Genomic DNA, 15,717 nt, shown 5'->3' on the forward strand with positions numbered 1-15,717 from the left:
TCTAAAAAATATTCAAAGCCTGGCCCCATGGCCTTTTGATCCTATGCATCAAAAGATTGCAGGTTATGGAAGGCAATGGATCATTGTTTCTCTCACACCTCTCTTTCTCTTTCTCTCTCTCTCTCTCTCTCTCTCTCTCTCTCTCTCTCTCCCCTCCCCCAGCCCGTCCCTCCCCCTCCTTTCTTCCCTCCCTTCCTTTCTCCCTTCCTCTCTAGAATCAATGAAAAATATCCTTGGGTGAGGATAAAATAAAAAAAAGATTCAAGCTATCTTCCACTGGCCTGTCCATTCTAGGGTTTTCTAATATATTACACTCAAAGTTAAGTATAAATTGTTCACCAAAGAATATAAGGTATTGATGGTCAGCAGGGCAGGGTAGGAGGTACCTTTGTCAACCCCGCCACCCCATCGCCAGCTTCATTACACCATACAGGAGGCCCACACATGTGACATCCAATCCTATATAATAAAAGGCTAATATGCAAACTGTCCCCTCAACCAGGAGTTCCTGACCAGGAGTTCAACCAGGAGTTTGACCAGGGGGCGGGGCCGGCCGGCCAACTGCCTGCGGCCCCTCCCTCTGGCCAGCCCAGCCAATGGCCCTATCGGGGTGGGCTGGCCAGACCCATCCGTGCACGAATTCATGCACCAGGCCTCTAGTTACATATAACAATGATATTCTAGATCAGAGTGTTCAAAGGTGTGACAGAACTTTTCCCCACTTGGAAACAAACACAGGAAAATTATTTGTTTGCTATTTAACTGCTCTGTCTCCATAGACCTCTCAAACTTTAAAGCACTAAATGCTGATGATTTCTACTTTGGTATCCAAAATATCCATAAGCAATAATACATGAACATGCACGCGACTACACTTTCTTAAAATTCACAAAAAAAATAAAATTTTCTTTAAAATTCCTTTTAAAGGATATATTTGCATACTTTACTTTTGACAGATTTGTTTTTAAACAGTTGAAAATACTGTAATGCAGACTCTCTGGAGCCCATGGCAATTATTTTTCCCAGGTCCGCTTGAGAGATATGCCATGGACTTAAGGAGTAATATTAAAACATTTCTTAGACTTAGTAAAAGTTCTTTCATTTGTTTTTTATATAGCTAATATATTTTAATATATTTAGAAGGGGAAGTAGAAAGAAAGAAGGGAAGGGAAGTAAGACAGAGGGAGGAGAGAAAAGAGAAAAAACAGGAAAGGAATTCTTTAAAGATTTCACCCAGATAAATGAATATTATGACCCAGGTGCTCAAAATTCAGGAAACTTCTTAACGATTCGCAGCAAGCATCAGATGTCCGCAGACGGCCGGCAGTCTGGCGCTCAGACGCTGGAGCCTAGAAGCGCTTTGGCAGGTCCCCGGCAATGCCCTACGTACTTCACTTCAGCCATCACACCACAACTCTGGTCCCTGGCAAACCTCAGCTGCTTTCGCAGACCAGAGCCGTCACTCGGCCGTGACTTATCGAAGATTTTGTCATAGCCCTGGCTTATCACGCCCTATTGCTAACAAAGCTTGAGCCTCCTGGTCTAGGACCTTCTAGTCTAAGTCACATAAGGCAAGTATTGCAACGCGCTCCAACCCTCCCCCTGAAACAGAGCCAGCGCGTGGGCTGAGGACGTGAGAAGAAGAACAGCACACCCAGGACCCCTTCGGGCAGCTTTCTGTACACACCTCAACCACTGCCCCCACCAGCAAAGCACAGGAAAACACGTTCCCTTTCCCATTCTTCTCTCCAGAAGACAAACAGAGGAAGAGTTAAAGGTATGTGGTATATGGTTACATTTGGAGTGGAAAAACAACATTTTTATAAAAAAAAAAAAAAATTCACCATCTACATTGGAAAAAGAGGGATGTGATATGCAATGACAAAGGTGGTACAGAGACCATGGCGGTGGGTGGGCTGGGGAGCAGTGTTAAGGTGGGTGTGGGAAGGGAACAGAACAAGCTCCTCCTCCTGGTTGTTTTCTCCCAGTTCTCGGGAAATTCGTCTTTAAGACTAAAAAATAACATGAATGAAGCTACTTTGAAATGGAGTCAGAGCTGCCATCCCAAAGGAGCTGCCTCGCAAGTCTGAAGCCTCACACCTTGGGAATGTTAAAAACAGGGCAAAATCACCTAAAGTGGCATTGTGTCTGCAGGGATAGCAAGGAAGCAGCTATTGTGACTACCACACTGATGGCTACGGAACTGAAAATTAAAAACATGGTTCAGAATTAAACATCGCTAGGTTAGCTTATCTGCACCAACAGAAGCGTCTTCCTTCTAATGATGTCACTGCTTGCCTTCCCTTTCTCATACATTCCCCTTGTCTTTGTCTCCTAACCCGAACACTGTCTGGGCTTCTGCCTGAATCAGTGCTTTCCGGGTGACTATTCCTTTTTATCTCAAATAAATGCTGATGCCTCTAGCTTTGGCCTTTTATTTCTAGGTTATCAATACTGAAGGAAAGACGGATGTTTAACAAGTCTGAAGAACCTCATTTCCTCTGGAAAATGAAAAGAAGAATGGATCTAAAATAACACATTTATTCTGGAGAAAACAACACCTCCTCCAAAATCCTAAAATATTTTAAAGAAGGGGAAAAATAAAGATATACAGCTGCAATCATTCTACATTTTGTTGCACACGGAAGTCAGGTGAAGAAACCTATGCAGCCATACATACTAAGACCTGCTGTACAGCATCCCCCTCAACCCCGCAAAAAGAAAGGAAAAAATTGTTTTTTCAAAATAGTCAGAAGCAACATTGGATTATGAAAATAAGACAATCACATGTGACTCTGGAAATGGGTTCCACGGAGCCCTTAAAAGGTAAGTCACAGTCCACGCTGCAAAGAGAACAGGAGCACGAAACAGGAAACAAGAACAACCGGAGAGCGATGGAGGGAGGCCGGCGCGCCACTCGTGCAGTGGCAGCCCCCAGCTTTCCCACAGAGGTCACAGGAGGACAGCTTCGCTTTGGAGTTGTAACTTCTCACCGCGCGTCTCCCTGTTCAAAGAGGAGGACATCGGTTTACACGTCTCCCTTGTTTAGAAACGTTTCCTTTGCCAAAACTTAAAAGCATTTCAATACGCTATCCTGAGTTTTCCGTTCTCCATATAATTCTATTCTTCTTTACAAGAAACAACTGAAATGCTCCAGAGGGGCCCACACTGCTAACCAAATCCAAGTGGGAAACAGTGCTTTTGGTCCAATCTGTGCCCCACCCGCAGTTGCCGGCCTGGACAGAGAAAATGGGCTGCAGCTGCCTGCTTCAGGGCACGCACCCTGGAGCCTCGTGGAACGGGAAAGACTTTCAATTGAGGGTTGTTTCACCTCCTCCAGAGTTTCTTTTAGGGCGATATTGTCTATGCATTCGAGTAAAGTTCTGATCATGAGAACTACTGAAAAGAGATATTTATGCTGTATGTTAACTATAATTGAAAAATAAATTATTTTTTTTAAAACAGAAACAAGATATTTACCAAGGGCTTTATTTAAAATTACAAAAATATGAAGAAAACTCCACTTATGCAATGCCTTGTTTCAATGCTTTAAAACGGTGATTTTCCAACTGGTGTGCCGCAAGAATTTTTAAAACATGCAATACCTCTCTATTGAGTCAGGGGCACTGACCTCCTTTCCCTTACATTGCCAAATAAAAGAGGACAACAGTCAATGCACCCAATAGCTGTCCAATGTGAATGAATCAAAATTATACCTATTTTTTTTGTCAGATCAGCAAAAATTTTTATTTGGGGGAGTGCTGCAGAATTTTAGTAATTAGTTTATGTGTGCCATGAGATGAAAAGAAATGAAAATTGCTGCTTTAAAACATTGAGAACATAATCTCTAAAAAGTACTCAACTTTGGTAAATTTTATAGGATAAGCTAGTATGAAACAAACTATATAAAGCACTTATAACACTCTAATGAACTCATTATAAAACAAACTAGAGGCCCGGTGCACAAAATTCATGCACAGTGGGGATGGGGGGTGTCTCTCAGGCCAGCCTGCACCCTCTCCAATCTGGGACCCCTGGAGGGATGTCCGACTGCCCGTTTAGGCCCGATCCTGGTGGGATCGGGCCTAAACAGGCAGTCGGACATCCCTCTCACAATCCAGGACTGCTGGTTCCCAACTGCTCGCCTGCCTGCCTTCCTGATTGCCCCTAACCACTTCTGCCTGCCAGCCTGATCACCCCCTAACCACTCCCCTGCCAGCCTGATTGATGCTTAACTGCTCCCCTGCCAGCGTGTTTGCCCCTAATTGCCCTCCCCTTCAGGCCTGGCCACCCCTAACTGCCCTTCCCTGCAGGCCTGGTCCCCCCCAACTGCTCTCCCCTGCAGGCCTGGGTCCCCCCAACTGCTCTCCCCTGCAGGCCTGGGTCCCCCCAACTGCCCTTCCCTGCAGGCCCGGTCACCCCCAACTTCCCTCTTCTGCCGGCCTGGTCACCCCTAACTGCCCTCCCCTGCAGGCTTGATTGCCCCCAACTGCCCTCCCTTGCAGGCCTGGTCCCTCCCAACTGCCCTCCCCTGCTGGCCATCTTGTGGTGGCCATCTTGTGTCCACATGGGGACAGCCATCTTTGACCAAATGGGGTAAGCCATCTTGTGTGTTGGAGTGATGGTCAATTTGCATATTACTCTTTTATTAGATAGGATTACTCTAATTTTTACAATTTTCAAAAATATTCTATATTCAAATTTCTTCCTGACTATTTTTTTAATGTTATAAATATGTTTTCCAACTTTAGGATTTTCAAAAATGAGATGGTAGGCTTTTAAAACTCTGATCTTTCCCAAATGTTTGTTTAAAAATGTGCCCCTCATAAATAAGTTGTTTTCCACACACACAAATAAATTTACATAGACTGAACCTCTTTTGTTTCTTAAAGGTTGAAAATGTTCTCCACACACCTAAGAAATACCAATTGGAAAATTTTGCAGCGAGGTTAAATAACAAAGTTGGATAACTAGGTACTATCCTTGAGTCTCCACAGCATATCCCATCCTTCTGGCAGAAAAAAAGGTATAACATCAGTGGTTCCCCAAAATGTCCCACGAGGACCTTGTAAATGATCAGTTGTCTTCATTTAAATGAAAAGCTTACCTCCTGCTCCCCTACCTCCTACACTTCCCCTAACAACACCCCCACCACAAAACCAATGCAGTTGGTGACCACTTTGAATAAATGAATTAATGAGTGAGTGAATGAATGAAGGGATGGATGGGTGGATGCCTAGCTTCACTCCCAAAGTAGCAGGAACTCAGAACTCACTTGGTTCATAGTAATCCACTATGGACACAGAAGCATCTTGTGTACTTGAGACTTTAAAGTTCCTCACAGCAGGGATATCAACACAGAACTGGCTTTCATTCACCTTGAAAAACACAAAAGACTTTTAAGAAAATGGCAGACTATGTGTTCATGAAAAAGTAACAGATATTTCTTTTTCTTACCATTTTAGGAAACAGATACAGAAACTAACCTTCAGGGAGCACTTCTACATGCCCTGTACTCTGGTACGCGCTTCATATAAATTATCTCATTTAGTCATAAACTACCCTTACAGGACAGGCATTGTTCTTACTTCCATTTTGCTGAGAGGGATAGATACTGAGTGGTCAAGCAGCAATCCCAAGGCCAAATGCTCTGAGGCCCTGGTGCCTCACCCAGCCCCCCTGCCTCAGGCATTGCACCCACAGCAGTTCCTGCTCAGAGCTCACAGCAGCCCCTTATCTGGAGAAAGGCCCTCAGCTCACAGGAGCCAACTCTCCCAGTGAGTGAGGTAACCCTGGGGTGGACGGGTACAGCAGGTAGGCGGGAGCACCCCACAGCCAATGGACTGATATGAAGTACAAAAGGCCAGCCTCCTTGCTTCTAAGAGGGACGGCTTATGCCAATTTGGCAAACAAAACTGGTTAAGGAATCCAAAATTGATAAATGCCTTCAAACATTCCATCATATACCAATTAGCAGTAAATAAAAATTCAAATAAATCTGTCAAAACATAATGGACACTCAAATTAAGATAACTGTTTACAAGAACATCTCAGGTATAGGACAAACTTCAAAATCAATTATGTTATTAAATAAAAACCTTAAGTCTGTTCTTCAAGTTCTAAATCAGGCCTGTGGCTTTCAAGCAGTTATTTAGTATATGAAAATTCCTGAACAGCAACAGAATCCTAGAGACCCCAAATTAATTTTAACAGGTTTTTAACCAGAGTGACTTTTGAAGTCTTAAAACAATGAGAACATTCAAGAACTAGCTTTTTAAAAGTAGATATATTGCTAAAGCAATATATTTCTGATTCATATTTGGCAAAACTGGAATAAGAAACATACATATTCCCCCCATGTAACATGAAATCCTAAAAACACTTAGAACTCAATTTCAATTCAACCTATGAATTTCATATAGATGTTAGAAGAAAAGAATAAACTTACATAAGTAGAGTCTTGAATTCTTCACTTACCTTATTCTCACATATTTTATGCACCTTATTCTTAGATCAATAATTTTCATACAGCAATGGGAAGTATGTATGAAAATTATGTAATAATTACATGTAAAGACCAAACCTCTGAAAATATTCTTCTATTATGTAAGCACCTGACATCAATGCAGGAATATTAAACCCATTTGGGATTTATTAAAAGCTTCATAAAAGCATTTTAAAACATGTAATTAAAGCTTTCATCATCAGCATTTAAACAAATATGTTTAGCAATTCCCTGAGGCGGGAGAGGGATTCTCAAAGTGAGATCTGGACTTAATTTTTAAAATTCTAATGTGGCAGTTTCTATATATTTATTTTACATCTGGCATGAAATAATGATTTGGTTATCAATACTTTCATCGGGGTCATCATTAATAGCAATTCTCTTTAATTAAACGAATTCTATAATGATGTCTTTTTAATGAGAACAAATATCAGGTTGCTGTGTTACAGTCACTCAGGGACACAAAACGCTGAAATAACAACTTCAAGAAAACATGCGTAAAGGAAGGGAGACTTTGAACACAAGAGACAGAGGCTCTGTCCATGGTCACCATTATGAAAGAGGTTTCACTACTTACAGAATCCAAGTACAGGTTGAGTTTCCCATGATCGCACTCCACTTTCTTCACCGTCTCGCTCAGAGGAATTGCGTCTGAAGGCACAGTGAAACCGCTGAGCAGGTGCACTTCCATGAGGGCCATGCCACTTCTTTCTGGGCCCGAAAACCTACATCGAAAGGAAAGGATGGAAGAAAAACCGAAAGCTGCTGGCAAACGATCTTCATAGAAAAGTTAAAACTGCCAAGTGTCATTTCAAACATTACTATATCGTTCCAATAAAAGTCACTGCAGAAAACTGTGAAACAGGTCATCCTTTCCTTCCAGGTGGGAAATCCTTATCCACTTTCAACCACAGGAGGCATAATGGGAGAAATGTGTTCACTTCGCAGACAGTGCGAAATGCCTGCCCTGTAACAGGCCTGGGTAGGGTGTGACAGGTACAACCTAGGTGCCCGTTCAGCAGGCAACTCTGTTTTCGAGCGGTGACTCCAAATTGAACTGCAGTGTTCATTTTCTCCAAAGCTGACAGCCCGAAAGGTTCCCGCGGGAAGCCAGGACTGACACAGAGGCAGCGTTCACGGCCACTTCGCAGCAGAGCTGGGCCAAGTCTCTAGCATCCTTGCCTTCGTCTGGTTTTACGTCCTTCCCTTTGTTCTCCCGCATACTTGGAGCACATTCTGTGTTTTCTTTGGCCACCGGGAGACAGGGACAAGCCTCGGAAAGCTTTATCACCCCGCCTCGTTCCCTCACACTGCTGTGCACAATGTCAGCATCAAAGCACCTGGGCACCAACAACATTTTGTCTCCTTTAAAGTAAATATTGTTCTAAAATAAAGAGCTGGCAAGAACTTTCTGTTTGGAGCAGAAGGAGCCCAGCGTGGTTACGGGAAGGAGCGTGTCTCCAGCATGAAAGGATCATAGCATCGTTAAGTGAGTTCCTGGTGTCCTTTCCCGCAGCAAACCCCAGCAGGGCTGGCAGAAAATCTTGCTTTTTAGAGCCACGAACCCGTGACCGGTGGAAAAGCCATACAGTACAACTGCTGACTGCAGCTGGCTCAGCAATCCCAACTGTCAAGTCTCTTGATTCAAGAACTTTCTGCCTGGCTGGTGTGGCTCAGTGGTTGAGCAGTGGCCAATGAATCAGGAGGTTACTGGTTCAATTCCTGGTCAGGATACATGCCCAGGTTGTGGGCTTGATCCCCAGTAGGGGGCGTGCAGGAGGCAGCCAGTCGATGATTCTCTCTCATCATTGGTGTTTCTATCTCTCTCTCCCTCGCCCTTCCTCTCTGAAATCAATAAACAATGCTTTTTTAAAGAAAATAAAAATTTTTTTAAAAGAACTTCCTAAAGGAACTGCTCTCAAACTTGTGTGTTAGAATGAGCAGAAAGCTGAGGACCGCAGCTTCACAGACCCCGCTCCACCTTTGAGTGGAGCCTATTTTTCCTTATGATTTAACAAGATTCTCAGACACTTTGGATACAAACCAAATTTACAAATCCCTTACACGTACTCCCAAAAGCCATAAGTGCCTAATTATCCACAGTGAAGACCTTCTAAATTGGAATATTTTCACTATCTTCATTGAACTTGACTGCTCTTATGAAATTTTGAGTTAAAAATATAACACTCACCCTAACTGGTTTGGTTCAGTGGACAGAGTGTCGGCCTTTGGATCAAAGGATCTCAGGTTTGATTCTGGTCAAGGTCATGTACCTTGGTTGCAGGCTCCTCCCTGGCCCGGACCCTGGTCAGGGCTCATGCAGGAGGCAACCAATCAATATGTTTTCTTTCACATCAATATTTCTCTCTGTCTTTCCCTCTCTCTTCCACTCTCTCTAAACATCAATGAAAAAATATCCTCGGGTGAGGATTAACAAATAAAATTTTTTTAAAAAATAACACTGAACACTAAATATGAACCTGGAATAATTGCTTAACATAAAAATTACTACCAACAAGAAATAACCAATTTGAGTGTATTAAACGTGATTGGTTAATTTCCAGTTTCCATCAATTAGACCTGAGTTTTAGTAAATTTTTCCATGCAAAGTTCTTATAAGTACAAAGAAAACTTGTAAATAATGTTGGACACATTGAGAAATGCTTAAATATTATTAGCAGTTCACACATTTCTAGTTTGAAGTCTAAAATGTAATACATAACAAATCTTTGTTCAATGTAACTCCTTCTGTATTGATATAGTTAGATATACATAAATAATTAAATCTTCAAATCTTTTCTTTTTTAAAGGAGAAAGAGGAGGAGAGTTAAACAGATACCAACCTTGTGCATACATTCAAATTCAAATGATCGATATCATCTTTATTATCTTTTACAGCAACATCTAAGTCAAAGACTTCTTGACTTTGGGTTGATGTTTGTCTTATGGAAGACTCTGAATCTTCCACATTATAAAAAACATTTAGCTGCAAAAATAACAAATTAGCATTAATAACAAATTAGCAATAAATTATCATCATTATGTTTTCTAAATGTTAGGTAATGATTCTCAACTACATTCACAATCTCCAACCTAGAAAAAAATTAGTTTTACCAGCTAACCAAGTCTCATTAGTAACAAACATTATTATGAAAGTTTATAAGCAATGATTTTTAAAGCTGAGAAAAGTTTGCTAACATTCCAAAACAAGTGTCATAGACTATCATGAATGATAGTCATGGGTATTATTTTTTCCAAAGAATGTAAAACATTCCCTATTGGGAAAAAGTGAAACTATTGCCAACTTTCTCTCTTTATTATTATTATTTTTAATCCTCACTCAAGGATATTTTTTCCATTGAGTTTCAGAGAGTGAAAGGGGTCGGGGGAGGAGAGAGAAACATCTATTGCCAACTTTCTTGAGAGTGTCCACTAATTTCTAAACTCTACTGCCCAACTGAAGTCATCTTTCACACACTGGAACCTTAGAAACTCTAAGATAAAGCAAAACTAAAACATCTAGGAGCCTTGGTGGGACAGAAACCTATTCAACTGCTCAGGATCCTTTTTTTTATCATATATTTTTCAGAGATGATAAAATAAATAACGGTTTTCAAGTCAACTGGGTCTTTTTCAGCACATATATACTCTGCGTCCACCAATAATGTGAGGTGCTGTGTGGACACTGGGAAGTGTGAGAACCAGTGTTTTACTCAAATGGATCCTAAGATCAGAAGCTTGGGAAATTTTTCTAGGCCTGCCTCATGCCACGTTGTACTGGAATCTAAATGTTTTACTCTTTCACATTTTTTGATCCAAGGTTCATAAGCCTTCCTTATTGCTATATAAGTTGTATTTTTTTTTCTGATTATACTTAAGTCACACTCACACAGAGAATTAAACCTCTAGTACCCATTGTGGATGTACATGCTATTAAAAATCCTTTCTCTGAGCCTATCTTTTAAACCTAAGATTTCCAACTTTTCATTCTGCCACTCCCAGCTCAAATCCTTCATCCCCTTGATCATTCTTATTTTCTCACCCTGGAAATTCTCCAACTCTTTCTTTAACTACAACTAAAATTATAGAGTATTTTTGGAGCAGTTGAAGGAATGGTTTCATAACTTTGGAGAGATGATCTCTATTACTTTCAGCATCCCTCTTCCAGTGGCATGCAATTGTCCTTTAAGAACCAATATCATCAGGACACAAACAAGGACTATTAAATTTGTCCTCTGGGACATAAGTAATGCTATCTATAACTAAGTATTAGGGTTTATGTTTGGCCCACAATAAAGTTCAACTGCTCACTCAGAGAACTTCAAAAGATCTTGCAGCTTATTTCTAACAGCTTAGCCTTTTATTACTCAAAAGAAGTTAACATTTACTGTAAAACTGAGTCTTCTTTGCCATTCTTTTTCCAGGGCCCTTAGAAAAATATCAACTAGAGGAAATCTCAACATTTATTCCAGCATGACCTTCTTTTTTGCAATGTTTTTCTCCATCATGAGCAGTGCCTATTGGTCCCTACCTTTTGTTTTCTGCATGTTGATAAAGACATAGGACTGATGAACATTCTGACCAGTAGGTGCCATATTTACCACTGTGCCCTTCAAACCTCAAGTAAAAATCACTTGGCTTAAGGAATTTGTCTACATTTGGTTTATCGAGAATGAGTTCCAACCCAATTTGGTGACTTAAGTATACTTATGTAATTTTTCAATTGTATCTAAAATATCCTGTGTATTTACTTTCAGATTTACTGTTTGCATTGAAAGATAGTTTAGGAATGAGAATTTTCACCTGGTCTTTGTTCGTAAAGACCAATATAAACTCTTAACTCTTTTTTCTTTCAATCTTTTTCATTGAATACCATTCCTTTTAACTGTGATCATTTTTCCTTGATTTTTAAAAAACATTCACTTGTTCTGAGTATCAGAAAAGTTAATCTTAGAATTATTTGGAAGTTCCTAAATTATACCTGAGCCTCTGCCTTACTTAGCAAGTATATAGCAAGTGTATCTGCTCTCTTGTCTAGAACAACTGTCCTGGTGTTTTAAAAAGTCCATTTTCTCTATAATAGAGTTGTTGTTTTTTGTTTTGTTTTTTACTTTCTCAGTAAATTTTTCAGGGTTTGTTTGGTTTGTTTTTCTAATCAAGTACATAATCATTGTTGGTCCTATCACATATTATATTGGGTTTCTAATGAAATGATTTTTAGTTCCTATCATTTTTGTGTATTATTTAGTATAATAATTATTTCATCCTATATTTCATCCTGTATTTTTCATGCTACTTTCATTTTATTCTAATCCCTACTGCATGATAAAAAGCAGATTTCTTTGGATTTTCTTCCTATACCAGAGCATTAACCATATCATGCTCTAGTACAAGACACATATCCTATCTTTGGGTCAATTACTTGTAATGCCATGTTGACCTTTATATTGTTTGATGAATATTAAGTTGTAAGTAAAATGCATATTTATTTATCAAGTCATAGCATTAAAATTCTGAGCTCTATTTTCATAAAACAATGTGGGAGTTTCCAACAATTCACAGGAATAGTGTTGGAGGATTTTCATCCTCACTTCAAGCTACATATAATAATCAAGAAATATTTATCCAATAGATTATCAATCCATAGAGTTTCTATTTATTCTCCAGTTAATAACATCTCTAATAGTGATTTATCTTGCATAAATCATATAAATAAATCATTAAGGATTCTATACATTGTCTAAATTAAAGATTTAGCAGTGCCCCAAACCAAAGAATTGTTATAACAAGTCATATTTAACCAAACAAAACCAAATATTATCACATACCTGACAAATAGCAAATCCAAAGCCATTTGCGGAAATATTCACTTCAATTGGCTCTGTCACAGCAAGCTGAATAAAGGTGGGGGGAAAAGTGAATAAGGCTCATTTTCCATATCTAGGTCCTTCCAAGTAGCACAAGAGGTCAGTGTGATTCCTCATTAGGGAGATGGCATGAGCAATCTGTGGAAAGCTCTAAGAACTTTATAGGGCCTCACGCATCAAAAGCTATGGGTCAACCATGATAGAGGTGAATTAGAGAAAGTAGCACCCACTCTTCACACGCCCTCACCTCTGCCCTTTAGAAAAGCACATTAGCGCTAGGGGTAGCCTGCCCTTCTGTAGGGGCTGATGCATGAAAGACAAGAAACAAGCCAGCTCTCTCCGCTGACCTCCCTTAGTCAGTGCCTAATCCCTTGGTCATGCTGGAACCCAGTGACACATCATCATTGCCTATGACTAAGTTTATTCCTTCTTTTCCTTTGCCATAACCCCTCTTCCTCCGTTTCCAGCCTTGAAATTATTACTTTCATCCATTACCCTCAAGTTCCCACAAGGTTACCCAGGGGAATAAGATTAGGGTCTAGCATAGGCCTTTTTCCATTTCAAAGTAAGAATTCTATTACTGGTTTTATCAATTCTCTAATGAGGCCAGGTGGGGGCAGCTGAAAAGAACATGGTCTTTGAAACCATGAGTTCAAGTTGTAGCTCTGCTGTTGTTAGTAACATGATCTTGAGCAAGTTCTTAACCTCTCTCAGCCTCAGTTTTATCTTGTGTACCATAGGGAGAAAAGAAAATATCTGCTGGATGGAACTGACTTCTTAGTGTTGGTTTGAGAAATAAGTGCAGTTGCACATGTAAAGAAATTGAGCACGATTCCCACAAAGAATAGTATCTCAATGGGTATTCATTCTGGTCCCAATATGTCCGTGTCCATGTTTTCTCCTTTTCCAAGTTCCCATCCTCTCCTCCCTTCCCCAGCTCAGCAAATTCAACCAAAGGAGTGTACTCCTTCCTCCCAGTCTCTACAGGGCTCTGGGAACAAGCTTTGTTGAAGTCAACAGAACAGAGATAAAACCATTTTCTACCCTAAGGAGTCACCTGCACAGAATTTTAAATAACCGCCCCTTGTCCACACCTCTGCCGTCTGGAGGATAAAGCGGTTGTGTGTGTCAATCTGAAACTTTACAGGACTTGGTGCACCAGACGCCATTATGGTCACTTGAATATGTGTGCTTTCCGTGTTCATCAGGGCTGCAAACTCAGACAGGGCCTTCAAGGCCACAATGGTGTCCTGTTGAGAAAAGAAAACCATGTGTGCATGTAAGTATATATCAAGGTCTTCCAGGAGTAAACACAGTAATGTTTAGGACCCCCGCCATACAGTCATCCATCCACCTTCCCTGAGAGCAGAAGTCTCCTTTATTCATCTTTGAATCTCCTTGAGAGGCTCAGAAAATACCGGCGGGACAGAACTCACCATCTACATTATCAGTTACCACAGATGGGAAAATGGCTAATACAGATGGGGAACTAATTTATTCCCTATAAATATCGGAGGTGATGTTTATATCCATGATGAGAAAAAGTTAAAATGAGTAACTTAAACCTTTGGCTTAAGTTACTTAACTTTTAAACTGCTAAGTAATTTTATGAAGTCATGAGAAAAAAAACACTACATACTTCCTAAAGCTATGGATGGATGGATGGATGGATGGATGGATGGATGGATGGATAATAAATTAAAAACTGTCATGACTCACCTGGGTAGATGCAAAACCTCCCAAGCTGTTTCTTTGCCTGCTCAGCCACCTCATAATCGGGATTCCCTCAGTAACCTGATGCTGCAGGAAGTGTGAGAGCAGCGCATAGGCTGCGACTTCGATATCCAGGGAGCTGGGCTGCCAGGACTCAGAAAGTCCAGACACTGATGACACCCAGAACTGCATGTCTCCTGCAAGAGAAAAGTAATGCCAGAATGACCGATGACAGAAAAACTGCATTTTATACCATTCAATATCCTTACATGGGTCCAAGTTCTACTTGGCTAACATAAAAGGATTTCTATTGCTTTATATGTGTATATGTATGCCAAACAAAACATGTATATTTAAACACACACATGCATGCACAGATATAAACATGTACTTATATGTCACTTTTTAAACGACTGACACATACATTTTCATTCTTTCCCTGTTGGTTATACGTGAGGATGTTTTGATGAAAATATTTTCCCAAAAGATATCCATATGTTTGGCTCTAGACTCAACAGCTATAAATAAATTTTTTAAAAAAACATACTATATCCCAGAAAATAATGTACATAACTTTTCTGACCAGGCCATCACAAAAATATTTTAGAATACATTGGAAAGAACCCTGCCCTGGGAATCAGCCATTAACCAGCTCTATTATTCTGGGAAACCTCTCCTTCTTCATTACCTGAAAATTGGTGTTATAAGTTCAAAATCCAAGCCCCCAAGAAAAAAATGAGGGACCCTGGCCAATTCAATAATCTTCCTAGAGATATTCCCACTAGCCCCTGGAGGAGCATCCTATTTGGTGCCTTCCACCTCAAATATTACTATTTAGATGTTGATTACACTTGGGTGGAATATATAATAACTACCACCTAGCCAAGCAGAGAAGAAGAAATGTCAAGGACTGCTTCAGTCTCTGTGCAATAATCTTTATCCCCAGCACAATAATAGGTAATAAGGATTCAATCTATTAATGCTAATCCTATCTAATAAAGAGGGAATATGCTAATTGACCCTCATGCTGTCGCAAAGATGGCGGCACCCACAGCCAATATGGAGGGAATATGCTAATTGACTGCAACGCTCTCAAAGATGGTGGCACCCATAGCCACAAGATGGCGGCGGCTGGCCAGTCCCCTCAGCCCCACTGGGGCGGCAGGCCTGGCCACTCCGCACACCTGCCTCCAGAGTCCCCCAGTCCTCTTAGCCCCTCAGACACCCAGGGCCAGCCCGAGGCACAGGCAAGCCTCAAATGGCAGCTGCCCAGTCACCCAGGGTCAGACTGAGGTGCAGGCAAGCCTCAGATAGCAGCTGCCCAGCCGCCCAGGACCACCCGAGGCTCAGGTAATCAGGGCCAGCCGAGGCTTGCGCTGCCGGCAGGGGCAGCAGCAGAGGTGTGATGGAGTGTCGACTCCCACCCCTGAGGGCTCCCAGAGTGCGAGAGGGGGCAGGCCTGGCTGAGGGACCCCCTTCCAGGGCATGAATTGTCATGCACCAGGCCTCTAGTAATAATAATAATACAATATTTTTTACAGTCTCAGAAGTCTCAAAATACTTTCTACAGTTTTCCCTTCTTAAATTAACAGAGCTTTGAAACAGCTCTGTTTCAGTCCACTCATCCCCATA

At 41.0% G+C, this 15,717-nt stretch overlaps 1 protein-coding gene across 1 annotated transcript in view; it reads right to left on the reverse strand.

Annotated features, from left to right (window-relative positions):
- Positions 1-215: 215 nt before the first annotated feature.
- CD109 (CD109 molecule) overlaps positions 216-15,717 on the reverse strand; it is a 118,128-nt gene continuing 102,626 nt past the window's right edge. The window contains exons 28-34 of the mRNA XM_079781181.1: positions 14,092-14,282; positions 13,467-13,622; positions 12,334-12,399; positions 9,349-9,491; positions 7,083-7,230; positions 5,276-5,378; positions 216-3,004 (exon numbers count right to left, since the gene is read on the reverse strand). Of these exons, the coding sequence (XP_079637307.1) occupies positions 2,832-3,004; positions 5,276-5,378; positions 7,083-7,230; positions 9,349-9,491; positions 12,334-12,399; positions 13,467-13,622; positions 14,092-14,282 (980 nt within the window). The 3' untranslated portion in view covers positions 216-2,831. The remainder of the gene's footprint in view (positions 3,005-5,275; positions 5,379-7,082; positions 7,231-9,348; positions 9,492-12,333; positions 12,400-13,466; positions 13,623-14,091; positions 14,283-15,717) is intronic.

This window comes from Cnephaeus nilssonii, assembly GCF_951640355.1.
Source record: "Cnephaeus nilssonii genome assembly, chromosome: 9".
NCBI classification, from domain to species: domain Eukaryota; kingdom Metazoa; phylum Chordata; class Mammalia; order Chiroptera; family Vespertilionidae; genus Cnephaeus; species Cnephaeus nilssonii.